The sequence below is a fragment of the Apodemus sylvaticus genome, chromosome 6 (genome assembly GCF_947179515.1).
Source record: "Apodemus sylvaticus chromosome 6, mApoSyl1.1, whole genome shotgun sequence".
Classification (NCBI taxonomy): Eukaryota; Metazoa; Chordata; class Mammalia; order Rodentia; family Muridae; genus Apodemus; species Apodemus sylvaticus.
In genome coordinates, this window is record NC_067477.1 from 127,866,534 (window position 1) to 127,889,235 (window position 22,702).

Consider the following 22,702-nt stretch of genomic DNA (forward strand, 5'->3'; position numbering starts at 1 on the left):
TTGAACCACACCAGCCAAACTAAATTCTACATCATATCAATGGGAAATCAGACCTAGTAATTGAGCAGGCCATGATGTTTTACAAGGCCACGTTTTTCTCCTCGGTGTCTGCTCACTTCTAGTCACAGGTTCTCACTGGAAGCAGCAGCTGAGCTGTCAACAGTGCCTGGGCTACTGTTCCATCCAGGGTGTCACAGCAGGTAGAGAGATGTCAACATTCCAGGATGTTTTCCAGATGCACTTTTACTGTCTGGCTTTTCAGTTTATATAGCACTCATTCATACACAAAGGCACACATTTTCAAAGCAGCTCCACTTTCCTCAGACACACAAAAATGAGCAAGTTCTATTCATTCTGAGTCTAGTATTTGGAGTAGGATCTCTATGGACACAAGAGTTATTGTAAAGTAGGAGGAGCTAGAGGACTTCAAAAGGCAGCAGTATCCCAATTTGTCAGATTATCTACCTGTCCATCCACCACCCTTCTTCCTACCTTGCATTTACCAAATCTAAAGTGCTCTTCTCTTTCGTGTCCTGTACCAGGAGGGAGAGATGGGAAGGTGGCTTCAAGGCTAAGAAAGGCAACATTCACAAACTCTGCTCACACGCAGGGCAAGGATGCTCAAGCAACATTAGTGATAAGGGCAGCACATGGCTTTCTACAGCTGAGCACTTAGCACAGATATCCCCAAAGGATCATTAAAGACAAGTGATCAGTTGATACTACTTTATGCACATCTAAATTAAACTTTGCCTTTATCTATATGTTTTAACACACACACCAAACCAACACTGAAAACACTCAAGTTTTCAAAGGAAAAAAAAAGGGGGGCCATTATATACAGGTCTACAAATTACCTTTTAAAATTAAAGTATGTAGCAAAGGTTAAAACATTTTTACACCTTTAATCTGAGTACTCAGGAAGCTGAGGCAGGCAGATATCTTAAGTTAGAGGCCAGCCTGATCTACATAGGGAGTTCTAGGACAGCCAGGGCTACGCAGAAACCCTGTCTGAAGAAACCCTGTCTGAAAACACAAAATTATTGTGACACCAGGTAAAGCTGGGTGGTGTTGGAGTGATAAGTGAAGACAATGCACGACCTGGGACCCTGCACTTCCAGCTCTCACACTGTCAGCCTGTCAGCACCGTGCACACATGGTGTACATCATACACACACACACACACACACACACACACACACACACACCCCACATATTCTAAAGCTTAAAAAAATATTCAGTATTTTTTTTTAACTTTAAGCCTTTGATGCAAGTCTAAAAGAACTCAGGTTTATGGAGTTGCCGTTAAAATTAGAAATGAAGAGCCAGGTGTGGTGACACATGCCTTCAATCCCAGCACTGAGAAGGCTGCATCAGGTGGATCGCTGTGGGATGCCAGCCTGGTCTACACAGCAAGTTCCAGGACAAATATCAGGACAGCCAGACCAGACCTACATAGAGACCTTGTCTCCAAAAACAAAAAACAAAAAACAACCCAACTTTTAAAAAAATCTAATAATCTAAAACTCATAAAACTGCTTCTGCTAACTATGGACTACCCTCAGTCTACACAGGTTAAAACATATTCTCTCTTAAGATGAAAATAAAATGACTACACCCATTCTCTAATTATTAAAAAGGTATGAACTGCATAACAGCCTTAGTATGATTACTTAAAAAGAGAAAGAAACGAATCCAGAGGGAGAATGTTTAATAAATGGTGTTGAGACAAATAGCTGTTTTGATCAAAAATAAAATTAATTCTTAAATCTTACACCATATAGAAAAATACATTATGATGGATCAAAGATTAAGAAATAAAAATGCAAATATTCCAAACTCTACACACAATTTTGGAAGGGCTCACAAGTTCTCTGAAACTCATTTATGGAACCCAGATTATTATATAGAAGAATTGTTAAGTTTAACTTCTATAGTATTAAAATATCACTACATGTACTTTTAAGATTAGGTCACATGCAAAATAATGAAGATGAACACATTAACTTATTATTATAACTTTATAAAACCTTCAAACTTGAACTAGGAACAGAAGCATGTCAATACAAATGATGACTTTTTAAAAGAAACATACCAATTTGAGTTTGAGTGCATACCATACAAGTATGTTCATGTCTTTTAGAAATCGACATCAGCTAAATCTGTAGTTCTTGAAAGTCAACATATGCAATGTCATTCTCAAATGATTAAAATAATAAATAGAAATTATATTTAATATGAGTAACTGTAACAGACTCAATCATCTATTGTAGGAATTCGGTATTAAAATGCAATACTTTCACCTGCATTAATCTCGAACACAATGGAAAAACATTTGCAGATAATTACCATTAAGAATGCAAATATATTTTACCATGGAACAAAATTCGTAGTAATGTTAGAAATCATACATCTGTGTAATCTACAATGAAGCTGTAGAGAGTCTACATTGTGGTACTCTATCTTAAGGTGAAAACAATATTTAAGTTAACAACAAATTTACTTGAGGCAAAATATGTTTATTACAGAACAGGATCTTATAGTAAGCAAGGCAACATTAGATCAACCATTTTAGAGTATTATGGATGAAGAATAGCATTAAAAACTGTAATAAAGATGAACATAAATTCTAACATGCTCGTCTCTTCTTATAAATGGGATGATGTAGAAAAGCAAAGCTTCAATGTATAGGGGTTGGAACCATCTGTAAAAATTGAAAAAATTGAAGTTAATAATTCATCAAAATTTCAAGACCACTCTGAATTAGTAAATTATTCTACCATCTTACTATTGATAATAAGAATACAAAGAAGAAAAGCTTTTAAATATCTGTGTGTATGAGTGTTGTCTGTAGATACATCTGCAGTTACACCATCCATGTGCATGACTCGTGTCCCTCAGAGGCCAGAAGAGGGTGCCAAAAGGAGCACTCAGTACTCTTAATCACTAAGCCCTCTCTCTAGTCCCAGGAAGGAAATTCTGTATGTAAGGTAAACTTTAACTGTCCCTACTTAGCAGACAGTAAGCTCCATAGATCGTCTGTTACTACATTCCAACTGTTCTAAGCATTAAGAACATATTCAATTTTTCGTGAATTATATCATCATTAAAGATCAATAACATCAGGATAAACAGCTGTCACATAGGAAGTCACTCTAATAGAGCATATTGCCAATGGTACAGTATCTTGGTAGTGTCAAAGTTGAAAACTTTCTATAAATTAGATCATTTAACATTTACCTCTCTATATTTCAAGGAGGTATTTCTCTTAATTTTCTTTTAGGTAATTTTCAACATAAACAAAATACTACCAAGCTTCTATCATTTTCAACATTTGGCAGTATTATTTTCAGCTGGCTCTCTACAAACATTTGGGTGTTGCTATATTTAAAGCATGTTTCCACATATAAAACATTCAAGTAATTTTTAAAAATGTTTGGCCAGGCGGTGGTGGCACATGCCTTTAATCCCAGTACTTGGGAGGCAGAGGCAGGTGGATTTCTGAGTTTGAGGCCAGCCTGGTCTACAGAGTGAGTTCCAGGACAGCCAGGGCTATATACAGAGAAGAAACCCTGTCTCCAAAAACCAAAAAATAAATAAATAAATAAAAATTTTTGTCCCTTCCTTTTTATTGGAATGACCTCTTGCTTTTTATGTTGCCCAGACTGGTCTTGAACTTGTCAGCTCCTGACACTCCCATCCAGTCGTATCTAGAGCTAGAGGTGAGTGCCCCTAACCTTAACCCTGCAGCCTTGGTTTACCATTTCCTTTTTCTTTCTTCTTTTGGTTTATGGTTTTTCAAGACAGGGTTTCTCTGTATAGCCCTGGCTGTCCTGGAACTCACTCTGTAGACCAGGCTGGTCTTGAACTCAGAAATCCACCTGCCTCTACCTCCCAAGTACTGGGATTAAAGGCGTGCGCCACCACTGCCTGGCTTCCTTTTTCTGTCACTGCATTCACTGCTTTATTATTATCATTATCATTATTATTATTTTGAAATAGTGTCTCATACAGTCTAGGCTGGCCTCAAACTCTTGATCCTCTAGTTACCATCTCCTGAATACTAAAATTACAAGTATAGCACATATGTTTTTAAAAGATGAAATTTAAATACCCTTTAGATCCAGGACCAAAGTAAATTATACAACATAGTTTCTAGCATATGAAAAAAAAAAGGTCATTTACCCCTTTTGGAGACAAACACAACAGGACATTATTTTTTCAGATAAAAACTGAAGATGTATGACCCAGTGTTGTAAAATACTGTGCAATGGTCACTGTATTATATCACAGGTGGTTCTTCTTAACCACAAAAACCTTCTTAAATGACAATCTAGCAGCGTTTTGTCAAAAAATACACATTAATTAATGTCCTGTGCTAAGGAAACACTTGAAAAGCGCCAGCTCTTAGCCATGTAGTGCTACACAAGCTCCACAGCTAGGTACAGACAAGTTCCAAGCCAGATTGGTTGGTTTACAAACTGAGTTCCAGACCAATGGGGCAAGCAGTAAAAACCTGTCTCTGTCCCTCATTCCAGAGTTTGGTTGAAGCCTACCACCAGCTGAGAAACAAGATTTCCAACACAATCAGTATTTGTTGGAAAGGTTACTGACAAGAGATAATTCCTTCACAAATAGATATTCATGTTATGACAGGACAAAATTTATTTAACTTTGGGTAGAGTCACATTTCCTTCCCCAACCACCTCCTGGCACTCTCAGACAAGACTGGTAAGTTTACAGTGAAAAAAAACTTATCTTCATGCCCTGCAGTTTTCATTGTAATCCTGACTAAGCCCTTGGGAACCTCCCTGTGGTTTCATTTAGGTTTCTGAACAACCCTTTGGAGATAAATAGCTTCAACTCCACCAAAATCTGCTATGAATACTGTCAAGTCAGCACAGAGGTGCTTCTCAGAAGCCCAGGGCCCTTTCCCCTCTTCTGAAGGCCAAGCCTGCTGGGTCACTTACTTGGGACTCGTATCTGGTAGTGATTGAGCGCGGTAAGAGCTTCCACAGCATCAGTTTTGCATTTCCATTCCAAAAGCCCAGACAGAGTTTTTGCAGAAGCTAAACACAACAGACACAAACTCAGTGGTTACAATGGTGTCAGCTATCTTCCTGCAAAACTTGAAAACTTCCCAAGAGACACTCACTTACCTTTAGCATCAAACACTTTATATTTGATGAATGGAAGAACTTCGTGGTCATTACACAACTGTCAAGGAAAGGCAAAACTTTATCAGAAACATAGTTAAATAAAGCTCTTTTTAAAAAAGTTAGCTTTATAGTAGCATTTAAGTCTTTAGTATAACATGAATTCATTTATGTTCAGGCTAACATCAAGTTTTATGAGGAAAGGAAAACAGTGAAATTTAATTGAAACTATGTAAATAATTTTACCAGGCGGTGGTGGTGCACCCCTGTAATCCCAGCACTCTGGGAGGCAGAGGCAGGCGGATTTCTGAGTTTGAGGCCAGCCTGGTCTACAGAGTGACAGCCAGGGCTATACAGAGAAACCCTGTCTCGAAAAAAACCAAAAAAAAAAAAAAAAAAAAAAAAAAAAAAAAAAAAATCCATAAAAACAAAACAACTATGTAAATAATTTTATATATAATAAAACAGATTTTTTAAGTTATAACACATTTCCCCAGACTTTATGAAGTTATGTGAACACTAAAAAAGGTAAGTACAATTCCAGAAAGTAATATTATTCCCGAAGTGCTATTACAGCTTTGAGTTACAGTGGGAAGGGAATACAAAATTTAATTATTGGTGAGATTTAAAGTATAGTAAGTTTCCGGTTGTTTCTGATTTTTCTTTCTTTTTAATTTTTTTTTTTTTTTTTTTTTGAGTCAGGCTCCTGCTACATAATCCAAAACAGCCTTAAATGCATGTCAATCCTCCTGCCTCTCAGCCTTCCAAGGGCTAGCGCTAGTACTATCCACCACATTCAGCTAAATTAGCTCCTTTGGCCTACCTTGTCTCAACTGAGCTATTTTAGGTACTTGTATTAAAGTAACTTTGTGAGGTAAAGAAAAAATCAACCTAATTCAGAGTTCCCAAACAAAAGGCCAATAAGCATGAAGGTTTCTGGAATGCAGACAAGATCCAAGAAACTTCTGGTTAGCCAGTCTAGACAACTGGCAAGTCTAAGTTCAGTGTATAATGCTCACTTGGGCAATGCATATGCTAAAACTGGACACAAAAAAATTAGCATGGCCCTTGCCCAAGAATGACACACAAACACATGAAATGGTCACACTTTATTTAAACATTTTTTGTTTTTTGTTGAGACAGGGTTTTTCTGTATAGCCCAGGCTGTCCTGTAATTTGCTTTGTAGACATGACTATACTCAAACTCAAGAGATCCACCTGCCTCTGCCTCCCAAGTGCTGACATTAAAGGCATGCACCACCACCACTGGCAAAATGTTCATATTTTAAAAGCAAATTTAATTAATATACACAAGGTAGAGATCAATAGAGGAAAACATCCAACACCACCAACCTCTAGCCTCTACACACAAACCCCCAGACCAAACTAACAACAAAAAGAATTTTAGAAAACCTTTAAAATGAGGCTGAATTATGAAATATTACATAAACTTAAAAACACTTTTCTTCAGTGCCTACCTTTGTGAAGGTCTCTTCTGTGACACACAGTGGAACATTGTAATAATGCAGCACACACGAGGGTGGCTGGATTATATTCTTAGATGCTTGGCCGGCACTTGTAAAGCGATTATTTTTGCTCATTGCAAAATCTTTGTAGCTGCTTGTACCATCCTCTAGTTCAAATATTTGACTTGGAACAACTGAATGCTGTTTAGACACACTGAAGATCAGGAAAGAAAAACACAATATATTGTTAGACAAAAAGCAGGAGGTAGTCTCATATATTTCCATGAACCAACAAAAGAAGGTGTCATTTAAATTTAGTGCAGGTAACCATTTATTCAAGGGGATTAGTCCAGGAACACCCCTGCCCAAGGAAAATAAACAAGATACTCAAGTCTCTATCAAATGCTATAGTATATATATTTAACCTATGCACAACCTTGTATATCATTTACTTGTTTGCTTTTTGTTTTTGAGAGAAGTGGGCCTGGAACGCACTATGTAACTGAGGATGACTTTGGCTTTCTGATCCTATCTCCACCTCCCAAGTGCTGGGATTACAGGTATATGCCATGATGCCTGATTTTATTGCCTTCTTTATAATGCAAATCACCTCTATAAACTTCTAATATATAACAGTATAAATACTAAATTATAGATGTATAATTAAGAAATACTATGTTTATGTTCTGCACAGATAATTTTTTTCTCACATTCTCCAATTATGGACGATTGAATCAATAGGTACAGAATACATCAACTGTGTGCATTCTGGGTTATAGACAATCATTTCTATATTTTAGGTATCAATTAGAAAGAAAATATATCAAATATATTCTCATGTTAAGAGCTTACCTGTTTTAACATTGTTTTATAGTAATGAACGTAAAAACTGGGAGGTCTTGATTAATAGATAGCTCAATGGTTAAGAGTGCTTACTGCTGGGCTGGAGAGATGGCTCAGTGGTTAAGAGCACTGGCTGCTCTTCCAAAGGTCCTGAGTTCAAATCCCAGCAACCACATGGTGGCTCACAACCATCTGTTATGAGATCTGATGCCCTCTTCTGGTGTGTCTGAAGACAGCTACAGTGTACTTACATATAATAAATCAATAAATCTTTAAAAAAAAAAAAAAAAAAGAGTGCTTACTGCTATTGCAGAGGACCTGAGTTCAGTTCCCAGCACCAAGGCTGACTGGCTCACAACCACCTACATTTCCAGCTACAGAATGACGCCCTCTTCTGGACTTTTTGGGCACTTGCACTGATATAAACAAACATTTTTTAATTTTTAAATAAAAAATACATTTAAAATTAGAACAATTATATAACCTTAGAAGTTACTGCTAATAATAACAACACTAATATTGTTACCTTCAGATATATGCTCAGTTACTACAAAATATTCTAAAGTTAACAAGAATTTCAAAATATTCTTTAACATTTATAACTTAAGACATGTAATTACCAAACATTAAGTCTTTTCCCAAACAGTTTGACATTATTAAGGTGTGTGACAGCTCTCTCCACAGCATACTCGTCACCCATTTCTACAAGTGCTGTGCCAGGAATGGTCTTCATAAACTTTACCTGCAAACACAAAAATGCCCCCAAAGATCATTCTTAGAGTCTTAACCTTAATCCATCACTCATGAGTTAGCTTTAACTCTTACCGAATCTGAGCAAAGTTAAAAGGGAGACTGTACTGTAACCCCACAGCACACTGAACACCATCTGTGTGCTCGAGAGGTAATCTACTTAATTCCTCTACTCCAGCCTGTTGCTTGAAGATAATGACAGAATCCTTAAGTGCTCAGCCTACTTTCAACAATATTTGACTATCTGTTTTGATAAGCACTGTGTAGTACCTAGGTACTACAGATTTAATGGTAAACTTCTCCTTTATATTGAAGTGAACAATTCAGAAATGTCAAGGCAATATATAAATACCTAGAGATAGCAGCATGGTAGTAGGAAGTGCAATGTTGGGCACTTAAGACTATTAAAGCAAGCAATAAATATGAAAACTTGAAAACTTGCATACACTTTCCTTCTTACCTGTTAAGGTCAAGGGAACACTGAGAATATATGTAAATCATAAATAAGTTCACCACTTATATCCACCACTTCCAGTTTTTAAAGGACACCCTAGCACTCAACATCTGAACAAAACTTGGTGCATCAGAAATTTTCAGCTTTACTTGAAATCAGTAGTTTTGTTGTAGGCAACACTTTATCCCTTGATTTAATCCAGTAATACCCTAAAAACTAAGTTATTATAATTATATAGTATATATATTTATTTATGTGTAAGTTACTGTGATTCTTGTACTTGTAAATCTCCCTGCCCAGATAAATTGGAAAAGAGCCCTTGAGACAGCACAGTATTTGTTGCTCAGGTTTGATTTCTAGGACCTACAGAATAGTTCACAACCACCCAGAACTGCAGGTCTGGGGATCCAATGCTTTCTTCTGAACTCCACAGCACCAGGTATACATAAGCTACAACATGACAACATTCATACACATAAATTTTTAAAAAATTAAATCACTGTAAAAGTTTAAACATGAATAAAGGTTTTATGATGGTTTGAATTTTGTGTATCACAATTCATCACTAAAGATTATTAGAAATTTGGGGGCTGAAGAGATGGCCCAGCAGTTAAGAGCACTCACGCACCGCTGCTCTTCTAGAAGACCAGGTTTAATCCCCAGCACCCACAGGGTAGCACACAACTTTCTCTAACTCCAGTTCCAGAAGCCCTCTACTGGCTTCCTTGGGTACCAGGCATGCAAGTGGTACATAGACATACATAGGGAAAACCCCCACACATAAAGTACAATAAATAAAAGTTTAGAAAGTATTAAAATTTTGAGGTAATATGAAATGAAACAGTAGAATTAGTCAAATAACATACCAAAACCTAAATTATGAGACATTCTTAACACCAAAGACAGCTTAAACTTCCAGAATTTAGTTGTGGGCTTACTCTTAGACCAAATACAACATCTTTTTGTTCTTCCTCTTTTCAGTATAATGAAATGATGGCAATAACTCTTGTCTAGGACTCTCAAGAGCTGCTTATCAAGGCTTTAGAATGAATGAACTAAGAACTAGGAACACTAAGTTTTTAAGCCGTGTTCCTACTCCCACACCAGTGACTCACGATTTATACTTTCTTATCACTAGGGAAAGAACACTAAAATCACTTACAATAGAGGAAAAAACCATTATACAATATTGAAACATTCTGTCAAAGTGGGTCAGTTTCAGTCTCAGGATTACAGAAAGAATATTACACATATTGCTAGTACAGCAAATTTTAAATCTAGAGTATGAGCTCAAATAAAAACACATTGTTCCTCATAAGATTACTGAGGTTGGCTTGACAGTTAATACTCGTTCTTACAAAGAACCTGGATTTAGCACTAGCACACACATGTGATTCATACCATTCTTAACTCCAGTTTCAGGGGTTCAACACCCTCTTCTTATTTCCATTAATACCAGGCATGCATGTGATGCACAGGCATACATGCAAGCAAAACACTCATATGCATATAAAATATAAAAAAATAAAACTCATATCATGCCATTTAGAAAGCAAGTGTATAACACCCCTCCCCACCCAAGTCAAGCTTTGAGACATATTTACAAATATCTAATTCCAAGAGTATAACAGTTCTTTTAAATTCTATAGTTTCACATGTTAAATATTAAAACCTGTTTGAAGTGATCAAAGGCTTTCTTCGCCTATTAAAGTAAAAATATAAGTTGAAAATGAACTTAAATTTCCAGTCTACCCAATATCATAGCTTGGTTGACATAGCATACTGTAAAGAATCAATGTCAGTTTTTTGATTGTGTGAGAATAACTGAAAAGTCTGGGTTGTTGCTGCTTCTTAGGATTACAGAAAGAATATATTGCTAATACCGCAAAATTTTAAATCTGGAGTATGATTTTCAGTAGATATACCATGTTTATAACATTATAAAGTAGAAAAACCAACTGCTAATCTAACACTAGTCTATCCAGATTTTACGCCTTTAGGACACAAGTAGGGGATTAAAATGCTGGCAATTTAAAATATTTTTATTACTAACTAGATGATTAGTAATATCTAAGTGCTACTGATCACTTACCAATTCTGTAGTTTACATAAGTTTTTTAAGCTTATATGAGTCATTAGTGAAAGAATTAAGATGTTTCTGATTCAAGTATGTGTAGCATTTTCTGGATTACCACTAAATATTCTACCCAAATAAACTAAGAAAATAAAATGTACCTTTTCAATATTTCCATACAAGCAGAATAGGTTGAAGACTCTTGAACAATTCATTTTGAGCTGATGTAATCCACTAACCATTACAACGGAGCCAGATGGACTTCCTCCATGCATGTAAGAGGAAGAAGCTTGTGGCAATGGATAAGCAACAAGTTCAGGTGTATCTCTAGAGCCCATTCTATAACGACTTGGTAAAGGTAGTAACGGACCATGTGATCCTATAAAAAGGACCAAAATAATAAATAAGTAAAACACATGTACATATTTCCATTTATAAAAGTTAGTAGATACACTTCACCTTATAAAAATCCAGAATCTTGTGTACTCCAACCCAAAGTAAATTCTCAAAATTATTTTCATGTATATTGAAAACAAACAAAAAACCATAACGTACACAAATACTTAAAATATCTACAGGAAACAAATCAAAGCAGCATTTACATGTACCACATCCAACAGATACCTACCAATCTGTTAGCCATACCTATATATACAATAGTCTAAATTTATATTTTCAAAAGTTTAAGACTAGGCTATAGGATAGAGGGAGCCATTGCAAAACTCTGAAATATATAAGCATATGTGTATGTATGTATATATATGGTGCTATAATTCAGCCAGACATGGTAACATATACCTATAATCCAGTACTTAGGAAGGCAAGAGGATCCAGAACTGAAGGTAATCCTCATTAACATAAAGGACAGCCTAGTTATGAGATCCTTCTTAAAAGAGAAAAAAGGAACACAAACACAACAGAAAACCCACATATAGAGACTATTAATTCCACTGTTTATGTTAGATCTCCAAATATTAGAAACTACCTTTATACCTTATATAAGAAAAAACATTTTCAAGCCACTGTGATGGTGCATGTTTTTATGCCTAACACTAAGGAGGCTAAGCCAAGTGGATCTCTATGAGTTTGAAGCCAGCCAAGGTTACAAAGTGAGAGTATGTTTTAAACAAGCCCCCCCCCCCAAATGGGGGTGGGGTGGGGGGGGTGGTCATTTTCAGCTCTGCAAAAAGTTGTCTGCTTGAATACATTGTATTTTCATTAAAATAAAGGCTAGAATTCATTGATTAGTACCTCTCATCATCTATACACAGGACTTCTATCATTCTCCATTAATGCTACATTTGGTGTTAGGTGTCTGTGTGTCTATGATGTGTGTCCTACGGTAAAGGTAGAAACAGAGGACAACTGGCAGGAGTCTGTTCGCTCGTTCTACAATGTGGGTTCCAAGAATCAAATTCAGGTTTTCAGGCTTGGCAGCAAGCGCCTTTACCCACTGATCCATCTCACAGGCCTGCAATCTCTTTTTTCTTTTTTTAAAAGAAGGAAGCTAGAGAAATGGCTCAGTGGTTGGAGTACTGACTGCTCTTCCAGAACACCCACATGGCAACGCACAATTGTCTGTAACACCAGTTCCAGGGAATCCAGAACCTTTACAGACATAAATACATGTAAAACACATTAAAAAAAACAAAACAAAACAAAACCAAACAAACAAACAAAAAAATCAAGAACCCAGCAGAAAATATCTAAAATTCTAATGGAATACCACCCCTGCCACTATATCTCTTAACCTGAGAATCTTCACTTCAGAATTAACTTGCTAAATTTAAGAGTTGTAAACTCTGGGGTTGGTGAGATGGCTCAGTGGTCAAGAGCACCAACTACTCTTCTGAAGGTCCGACCTGAGTTCAAATCCCAATAACCACATGGTGGCTCACAACCATCCCTAACAAGATCTGACGCCCTCTTCTGAAGTGTCTGAAGACAGCTACAGTGTGTGTGTGTGTGTATGTGTGTGTGTGTGTGTATGTATATATATATATATATATATATATATATATATATATATATATATATATATATATATATATATATAAAGTCTTTAAAAAATAAAGGAGGCAAACCACCTTAACATTTAAAAAAAAGTTGTAAACTTTATGGTTTTTGCAGCTACAATTTCATTTTCAAGCATTCTCTTAAGTGTGTAACAGAATGGAACAATTGTGTAGAAACTGAGGTACCAATTAAGAACCCAGAAGCAGCAACTAAGATGAAAACTCAGTGCACAAACAAACCTAGAGACTGAAGAGAGGCCAACAGTCAGGAGAACTCACTGCTCTTACAGGGTGGGCGGGCCTGGGTTTAGTCGATTCCCAGTACTCATGTCAAGCACTGCACAAGTGGCTACAACTTCAGTTTCAGGGGATCTTATACCTTCTGGCCTCTTCCGACACCTGCACATGTGATGTGCATAAACCCATGCAAAACACACATGAAAAAAAGACAAAGAATCCTCTTGTGTAATAAATTAATAAATTAAATAAAAACAAATGCTAAACATCTAGGGTCCTAAGTATAATCTAGAAGGTACACTAAGGTGCAATAAACACCAAATCTCAAGCTGTTTCCTCATTTTAATAAGAAACTTTTATCATTAGCTTTTTTCTTATTTTTTTTTCCCAGGGCTCAAGGACTTTGATTAACATTTGCAAAGACATTATTGGGATTATACTGTCTCCCTGCCCAGAGCATTTGCTTATGCCACAGTGATACTTCACTAAAATCACTATTCCTTTCTTTTCCCCTATGGACAGTAAAAAAGACCTTGTACTGACTGGTTTTGTGTGTCAACTTGACACAGGCTGGAGTTATCACAGAGAAAGGAGGTGAGGAAATGCCTCCATGAGATCCAGCTGTGGGGCATTTTCTCAATTAGTGATCAAGAGGGGAGGGCCCCTTGTGGGTGGTGCCATCCCTGGGCTGATAGTCTTGGGTTCTATAAGAGAGCAGGCTGAGCAAGCCAGGGGAAGCAAACCAGTAAGAAACATCCCTTCATGGCCACTGCATCAGCTCCTGCTTCCTGACCTGCTTGAGTTCCAGTCCTGACTTCCTTTAGTGAGGAACAGCAGCATGGAAGTATAAGTGGAATAAACCCTTTCCTACACAACTTGCTTCTTGGTCATGATGTTTGTGCAGGAATAGAAACACTACTAAGACAGACCTGAAGCAGATAAGCAATAGAAACTTATACTGCGCTTGAGTTTGACAAAATTCATAAAGGTTGAAATACAGGTAACAGCCATGACCAGTACAAGAAAATAAATATGATTTTAACTACAACCATCAGTCACCAGAATTAAATTATCTACAGTATTTACACTGTTGTGTATCGCTATCAACCCTAAATAGTAGATGCAAGTCTTGATGCTTTAATGTTTCATATAATCAACTTATATGGAAAAATGCTATATAAATGGCATTACGAACATTCTGAAATCATTTCCTGTCTTTCAAAATACTGATCCAGGAACTATATCCAAAAATGCTAGCCAGCAACACGCAAGTGCCTGAAGCTCACTGCTGCTCAAAGCCAGCCTGGTTTACACTGCAAGTTCCAAGCCAGGTGGAGTTACATCATAGTTAGACCATGTCTTTTACACAAAAAAAAATAAATAAAAAACTGTAACAGTATAAAATTTATTCTATGATAGAGGAATGAATAAATTTAATCTAGTTAAAAATATATACACCCGACTATTCTAGATCAATACCTAGAAACATCCATGATGTAATCACAAAATGCAAATGAAGCTGTTCTGCTTACTGGCTGCTCCAAAGGCACAGTTGTGACTTGCACATCTGTAAAATCTCAGTGCCTCCAGGACATGCTCTTATATTCTTTGCACCTCCTCATCTTACTTTTTTTTTTTTTAAGATTTATTTTTTATGTATATGCGTACACTGCAGCTCTCTTCAGACACACCAGAAGAGTATACCTAATCCCATTACAGATGGTTGTGAGCCACTATGTGGTTGCCAGGAATTGAACTCAGGACCTCTGGCAGAGCAGTCAATGCTCTTAACCACTGAGCCATCTCTTTAGCCCCTCTTTTTTTTTTTTTTTTTTTTTTTTTTTTAATTTATAGTCTCTGACCTCTTAAGCCCATGTGCTGATTTCTCTTAGGAAGTAGACAAATTCATCTCCAAGTTCACTATCTTAAATGATGTAGCTAAGAACAAATGAACCCACACAACCCAAGACAACTGTTCCCTGAAGGCGACACTCAGCCATTTCACCATCTCCATGATCCCTATTCAGCACTTATTACTCCAAATTGCACACTTCTCTTTACCTAAGCTATATTTAAAAATTTACTCCTAAATAATAAAATCAAGTATCAAAGAATTTCACAACAGGCTTTTTTTTTTTAAGTAAAAGGTTAATATAGTATCTACTTTATTTGTCTACCTAATTCTTTTCAGTAAAATATATGTGATAACAGAATATTATTCCTTAAAACCTATTCAAAGGAAATAGTTTCAATACTACTACAGAAGAGTTCCTTGTTTTTCACTTATTCTTTTGAATTTTTCTAGCTACTTTCACAAATGTTTAACCAGGTTTTATCCTTCAGGTGACTACCATTGACACATTTAACACTATAAATAATGTGATCCTTCTGTAATACACATTATAATAAACAGGCTTCTACTCAGTGCTTCTTTACTATAGAAATTCCCAAGCTACAGAAACCAAAAAACTCATGCCAGGCCAGCAAGATGGTGCTATGGGTAAAAGGTACAACCTGAGTACCTGGTACCACATGGTGGAAAAGAATTAAGTCCTCTGATCTACCCCACACAAAATAAAAATGTAATTAAAAATAATTTTAAAAAAAGTACAACACTTACTATTTTAACAAGAAAAATGTTTGACCTTTCTCTACCATACAAATTACTAAAAAACATTGAAATTTTATCACATACAAAATACATTTTTCAAGATTTAAAGAAGACACTGGCTGCTCTTCCAGAAGACCTGGGTTTAATTTTTAGCACCACATGGAGGTGGCTTACAAACTGTCTTAACTACAGTTCCAGAAGATCCAATACTCTTCTGGCCTCTGCATGTACCAGGCATATACACTGTGCATAGATAAACATGCAGGCTAAATACCACACACATAAAAAATAATTTAATTAAAAGAAGGAAATATAGCCAGTAGCTAAAACTCCAAGAATGGTCATAAAATGTGAAAATAGTTTGTAAACATAAATCTAAACACTTCACAAAACACATTAAGTTCAACTTTCTTCCACTTAAAAAAAGGGACAATTTTTCCACTTTGAAGCACAGACTATATAAAGTCAACAACTATCCCCTGGAAATAAAAAATATTTTTAAACAATGTATAGTCGATTAACATAATGTTTAGTAACAACTCTCAACTTTTGTTTTCAAGAATAATCTGAAGCCTAGATTTCTCCCAAAGAAAATTATTCTTCTGAATTTCATAATATCAAAATTCCAAGCTAGTAAAGAATAAGAGGTTTCAAAAGTGGAATTAAATACAAACAAATTTAACCAAAGCCAAAACAACTGCAAAACTATAAACAGAACCATGCATCTTTCTTGCCAAATGAAAATAAACCTACTAAACAGTAATACCCCTTTTCCTGGCCTTCTAACCCAGAGTGCCTTACAAATCAAAACCAACCAACCAACCAACCAAACAAACAAAAGTGTCCAATCCTCCCAACCAGTAGTTCTCAATTTATTCACAAATTATTTAATGTATCAATATCCTAAGAAAACAAAGGTTTGGACAACTTCTTGAAAATACACTACAACAGGTGGTTAGGAGCTAAGGAAAAAAGACACAGACAAGAAACAGAGCATTCATCATCAGAAATGCACATACTCTAGTGGTTGGTCTATACTACCTTCCTTCTGCCTTGACAAACTTACCATAGCCATCATGTCTAAACGAAGAAGGATGATCTCCCAAAATGGCTTGTCTCTGGCGACCCTTTCCTCTATCTGACACAAAAGTAGAAACAGGGTTTAAACAATTTTGATCCAAGTACTTAACAGAGTTTTCACATGGGAAACACCCATTCAAAACATCCATATACTTCATAAAAGAAATATGACTCCTGGTTAATTTTAAACATCCATTCATATCCAATTTAAATACAAACACCAAAAGTTTAAGAAAACAATTCTATCTAACAAATTCCACTGAACATTATGTTCTTGATAAATGCCAAATACAATCACACTTTCAAATGTAAAAGATTAGATGCTTTGCAGGAAGTAAATGTACACACTGCTAGAGCTTGACACTGTACAGAAGTTTTTACCAATACATGTCTTTAAAACAAGCTTGTAAGTGCAGTACTTTGAAAGACAGTACCTGAATCATACTATTAGCTTCAACAGCAACACATTTTCAAAGTGGGCTTCTTTCAAGAAGTTTCAGCATAAGCCAACAACAACCTGTATTACATGGTTTCACAATCAGTAAACACAGAGTATTTTATATGTACATACACATATTTACAAACACCTACTGAATTGAGAGCTGAGAATTTGCACACCACTGGTTTATGTTGTATCATAAATAGGTCATTTTCTATTGACCATAAATAACATCAAGCAGAAGTATGAGCAACCTCCAGAGTTTAAATGCCAAGATAACCCTAACCAAGGGGGCTACATTATTGGATGAGAATACTACAATACTCTAAAGATCATTTTTATTCTAGCTATATTTTCAAAAACAGCATGCCAATTTCCTCAAATCTTATTTGAAAGATCATTTTAAAAGATTATTTCCAGGTTTCCAAAATAGGACTTTTAGTGTCTGTTAGCAAATTTCAAATCATCATATAATACTTTTAGAAGTTTGCTGATTGAATTATAGTGCCCAAAATATCCTTAGTCACCTAAACAAGCAGGGTTTATGGAAGATGAGAAATGCTTTAACTTTCATGTCAGCCTAGAGAAGTCTATTTTTTTTGTTGGTTTTTTTTTTGTTTTTTGGATTTGGGTTTTTTGTTTTTTGTTTTTTGAGACAGGGTTTCTCTATATAGCCCTGGCTGTCCTGGAACTCACTCTGTAGACCAGGCTGGCCTCGAACTCAGAAATCCACCTGCTTCTGCCTCCCAGAGTGCTGGGAAAACAGGCGTGCACCACCACTGCCCGGCAAGAAGTCTATTTTTAATTACCTGTTTTAGTCAAGCTATCATACCATTAAAAGGGACTGAAAGGGGTCATCTAGTTATTCAATTAAACAAACTCTTTCTTAATCATCCCTTTTGGCCACTGCTCAACCAATACCAGCAATAGGGCATTTACTATCTTTCTTTACATTTACAGATGACCTCACCTCCTTGGTCACTTAGCTCTCCAGGCTTTAAAAAAAAAATTAACATAGATTCCAGCATTTCCCGATATTTGTCTCAATCCTCAGAGGAATCCAGTCTGTTAATTCCTAAGCTAAACTGTCTGCTTGAGCAGATACCACTAAACATTAAATTCAATTCCTCATTTCTTATAAGAACCATAATATTTTCATGAATTTAACTGTTCAGGCTAAGGATTCTCTGTAATAAAATAATATGTAATCACATTTTAAAAAATGAAATTATATTTTAATGAGTTTTTTTTTAATAGTAAAGATATATGAAGATCTTGTTTTCCTTTTATTTATTGTTTTGTTTTTGAGACAGGGTCTCACATAGCTCAGGTTGACTTCAAACTCCTGACTCTTTGCCTCTACTTCCCAAGTGCTAAGATTATAGGCACGCACTACCATATCTGGCTCTCCATAAAGGTCTTTGGGCAAAGCAAACAAATACTTTTAATGATCTGTCAATTTGAGTCAAGCTTAAATCACTACAGAAACTGTGTTTTTTTTTATAAGCTGCAAGTCTATCAAGAAAGCTACCTGTCAAAAATAAATCAGAAAAATCAGAAAAATAATAAATCAGGAAAAAAAGTATTTTCTCTAAAAGCATAAACTATTTTACATCCATAATTATGTTTTATTCTTCAAATATCTACTTTATACATTTCTAAATAGATTATCTAACTAGAATTCCATTTAAAAAAAGCTATCTTAGTATAAAATTCAAACCTTGTAAAAGAATACACAATGCTAAGATGTATAAATGTTTTGCTGGGTACAATGGCACACACCTTTAATGGAGCATTCTGAAGGCAAGGGCCTGCAGATCTCTGAGTTCAAGGCTACCCTGGTCTACAGAATAAGTTCCAAGACAGGGCTACACAAAGAAACCCTGTCTTAAAGTCTCCCTCACCTCAAGAAAGAAAAAAAAGGAGGAAGGAAGGGTGGGTAAGTAGGTAGGTAAGTCAGATGAAGCAAGTTTATATTGAAAACTTAAGTTTTCAATAACTGTTAGTGGTTAGAAGTGAGAGATTTCTCATCAACCATTTGTCCTCTTGTTTGAGTTCCTAAGGATTTGTTTTCCAGTAGTGGATTCAACTGTATCAAGCACAGACCAAGCAGATTTCCATAAGTATCAAAAACTGGGAGTCTAACAAAGCTACATTTTACAAAACAAATCTATTTACAATTCCATGCATAAGATGAAATGATTTCCTGGAGACTAAGAGCAAAAGAAGTCAATGAAAAGTAGTATATGAAAATTCAAAGGACCACACTGTGTTTTAATCTTTCCTTTGGCTTAAGTACATGTACCATAGAGGACCTATTGCTCAAGATATTTTGAATGATATTTTCTAGCTAACTTTACAGACACATTCATCTTGAGTTTTTCTAATACATAGTTCACTGTTAATATTGTAGTTGAAATGTAGCCAATACTGAAGCCCCCTTGTTTTTACAAGATTGACATTTTAATTTGTATATTCCAAAATTACCAGGTACTTAACAATTTATCACTGAAATCTATGCTTGTGAAATTTAGCATTTATAGGCTATTGGTGGAAATGCATTTCAAATGAAATGCTCTTAATATTCATATTTATCAAGTTTAGATATATTCTATCTTGAAAAGGACACGTTATTTTCACCTATATTTGAAATGTCAAATTGTTCTGGTTACACAAATTAACATGAGTAAAAAAATTCTTGTTACAAAGTGTGACAACTTATAAACAACCACTTACAAAAATCAAACCACATAGAAAAACATCTTTTACATATAATGCACCTTTTCATTTTGTTAGAACCTCTGTTCAAGTTCATAATAAGGAAAAAGCAAAAACAATAACAAAGAAAAACTTATATGTAACAAATGTATACTTTTTTGTGCTGACGATCAAACACAGGGGTGTGTGCATGCTAAGCACATGCTTTATACCACTGACCTGTTTTATCCCCAGACAAACGCACACCTTTCTAATCCACAAATCTTTAATGTTTGTGTGAATTTGTTAAGCATTATCAATTTCCAAGGTCTGTAGGTAAACTGACCCCTGGTTAAAAACGAATTAACAATTTAAAATCTAAGCTGAAGACAGTTACATCAATGGGCAGTGAACTTTACAACATTGCATAAAGTCTAGTTTTCATAAATAAAAAATCTACAACTGAAACCTTAAGGGAAATCCGATCAGTATACATACAACTTGAATAAATGGGCACAGTCTATCATGGTGTTCGTCCCATGCAAGTCTGAAGTACTGTTAAATGTCGTCCTTTAAAAACTTGGGGTGATGATGCATGTAGTATGCAGTCAAGGTGAATTGCGAGTCTGAGTTTTTCAGAGGGCTTTTGCTGAGGCCGCTGTTGTGCATGATGAAGTGTAGAGTCAGCCTGCCGGAGTCCTCTATCCTTCTTAATGCCTCGTCCAGCTTGGGGGAAAAGTCCTTTCCATAGAGAAGCAGTGTGCAAGTTTGCAGTTTGTAAGGAATATTCTGAATCAGTTTCCTCTCCTCCAAAGAGAGAGAGCTGCTTGGAGAAATGCAAGTCCTTGAACTGCGGGCGTGCCTGTATGTGAGGGCTCCTTGTTGAACTAAATATAAATAAGCTCAGCAGGTACCAGTAGGGGGCGCTAATGTCCAAGGTTAATTTCCAGCATTACACGGACTTTTGTAACAAAAGCATTCAGCAACAAGATTTTCATTTTAATTAACTAGCTCATCTCAGAAAAAAAGAATGCAACTGCTTGAAAAGTTTCTCAGCAGATCTCAGTACATTCTAAAATTCGTAAAATACCTACCTCGTCTTCCCAAATAAGGTTTAGTGTAGTCCCAACTGTCATTGTCATTCCTAATAACATTTAGACGAGTTGGCTGTTGAAAGTGAAGATAAATAAGTTTAAATTCAATATCCGAGTATAAATATTCCTTTGGTAGAGTGGTGAAAAGAAATACTTACCCTTGCATATTCAATTTTTAGTGTGCAACATCCGGCATATATATCAGCTCCATTGAGTGCTGCTTTAGCCTTCTGGGCGCAAAGGACCGACTCAAACGTAAGGCTTCATTAAGGAAATGTGGCTGAAGAATTCCTAAATTAGTTGTGCTTCATTCCCAAGGAACTAAAAAGATAACCAAAACTAACTGTGTTTCTTGGGAATGTTTTCCCAAGTAAAATTTCTAAGTAAATCTTTATTTAATAAAGATCAATTTTAAAGATTGAGAATAACGAAGAAACTATAACATGATCAACATTACCCACATTAATCCTTCCAAATCACCAGAAGGTCTATAAAGTAGAGAATGGAGTAAGTTCTGTGCCCCTAGTGAAGGGCAATCTATAACTATGAAACAGAAAATTATTTTACTCTTAAAAAACAGAACCAAGGAAGAGACACAGTTGTCAGAGTACTTGGACTAGTGTGTGGAGCCCATGGGCTCAACCCTTAATACTTTAAGGGACTATTTTATGGTACAAAGTTATCAAAAAATAGTAAATTTCCCTAAAAGTACTGCAGTTTCATCTTTTAGGCAGGATGTGGTGGTATACTTTTTTTTTTTTTTTAAAGACTTGGAGCCTAGCAAGGTTGCTTTTTTTTCCCTTCAAAGATTTATTTATTTTATGTATGTGAATACACTGTCACTGTCTTCAGACCCATCAGAAGAGGGCATCAGATCCCATTACAGATGGTTGTGAGCCACCATGTGGTTGCTGGGAACTGATTTCAGGATCTCTGGAAGAGCAGTCAGTGCTCTTTAACTACTGAGCCATCTCTCCAGCCTGGTGGCATATACTTTTAATCTCAGTACTCAGAAATGGCCAGTCAGAGTTACAAGACCCTATCTCAAAATAAGAAAACAAATAAATAAATAAATAAGACTTAAGACTGTTCTAAGATGAAAATACGCTTGCCTAAAAAAGCTCAGGAAGAAAAAAAACTTAGCAATATGAATTACAAACACATCTATGCATCAGTAACATTTACAAATAAAGGATATTCAACCATTGCTTGTATCCCATTTCTCTTGAATATAACAATACGTTGTACTTTTCCAACAGGGTTGCATACTGTATACAGAACATCCTATGAAGAAAAAAACATATTTTTTCATTTTTATATTTAGAAACATTAAAATTATATTCCATTTTGTTTTATATAAAAAGTAAAACTTTATAAGACATTTCTCTTAATTACTAAACTTTTTAAAAAGAGGATCTCATATAGTTCTAACTGGCCATGCAGACCAGGATAGCCTCAAAATAAGCATCTACCACTTCTGCCTCCTGAGTGCTGGAATTAAGAGGCATGTCCCACCATACCCAGCTATTAACTACTTTTTTAAAGGGTAAAGAGTGGGGCTAGAGGAGCAGCGGTTCCCAACTTTCCTAATGTTGTGACACTTTAATACAGTCCTCATGCGTGTTGACTCCCAACCATAATATTATTTCATTGCTGCTTCATAGCTGTAATCTTGCTGCTGTTAAGGATCATAATGTAAATATCTGATATGCAACCCCATGAAAGGTTGAGAACCACTGGACTAGATAGAAGTAGCTCAGACCCTGGTTGGGTTTCCAGCAACACA

At 35.8% G+C, this 22,702-nt stretch overlaps 1 protein-coding gene and 1 pseudogene across 1 annotated transcript in view; one reads left to right on the forward strand and one right to left on the reverse strand.

The window, feature by feature from the left end:
- Positions 1-2,498: 2,498 nt before the first annotated feature.
- Hnrnpll (heterogeneous nuclear ribonucleoprotein L like) overlaps positions 2,499-22,702 on the reverse strand; it is a 31,399-nt gene continuing 11,195 nt past the window's right edge. The window contains exons 4-13 of the mRNA XM_052186436.1: positions 22,115-22,200; positions 21,075-21,171; positions 20,917-20,989; positions 16,673-16,744; positions 10,905-11,122; positions 8,086-8,207; positions 6,635-6,836; positions 5,160-5,217; positions 4,971-5,069; positions 2,499-2,704 (exon numbers count right to left, since the gene is read on the reverse strand). Coding sequence (XP_052042396.1) covers positions 2,649-2,704; positions 4,971-5,069; positions 5,160-5,217; positions 6,635-6,836; positions 8,086-8,207; positions 10,905-11,122; positions 16,673-16,744; positions 20,917-20,989; positions 21,075-21,171; positions 22,115-22,200 — 1,083 coding nt within the window. The 3' untranslated portion in view covers positions 2,499-2,648. The remainder of the gene's footprint in view (positions 2,705-4,970; positions 5,070-5,159; positions 5,218-6,634; positions 6,837-8,085; positions 8,208-10,904; positions 11,123-16,672; positions 16,745-20,916; positions 20,990-21,074; positions 21,172-22,114; positions 22,201-22,702) is intronic.
- On the forward strand, positions 6,170-6,269 carry LOC127688093 (uncharacterized; annotated as a pseudogene).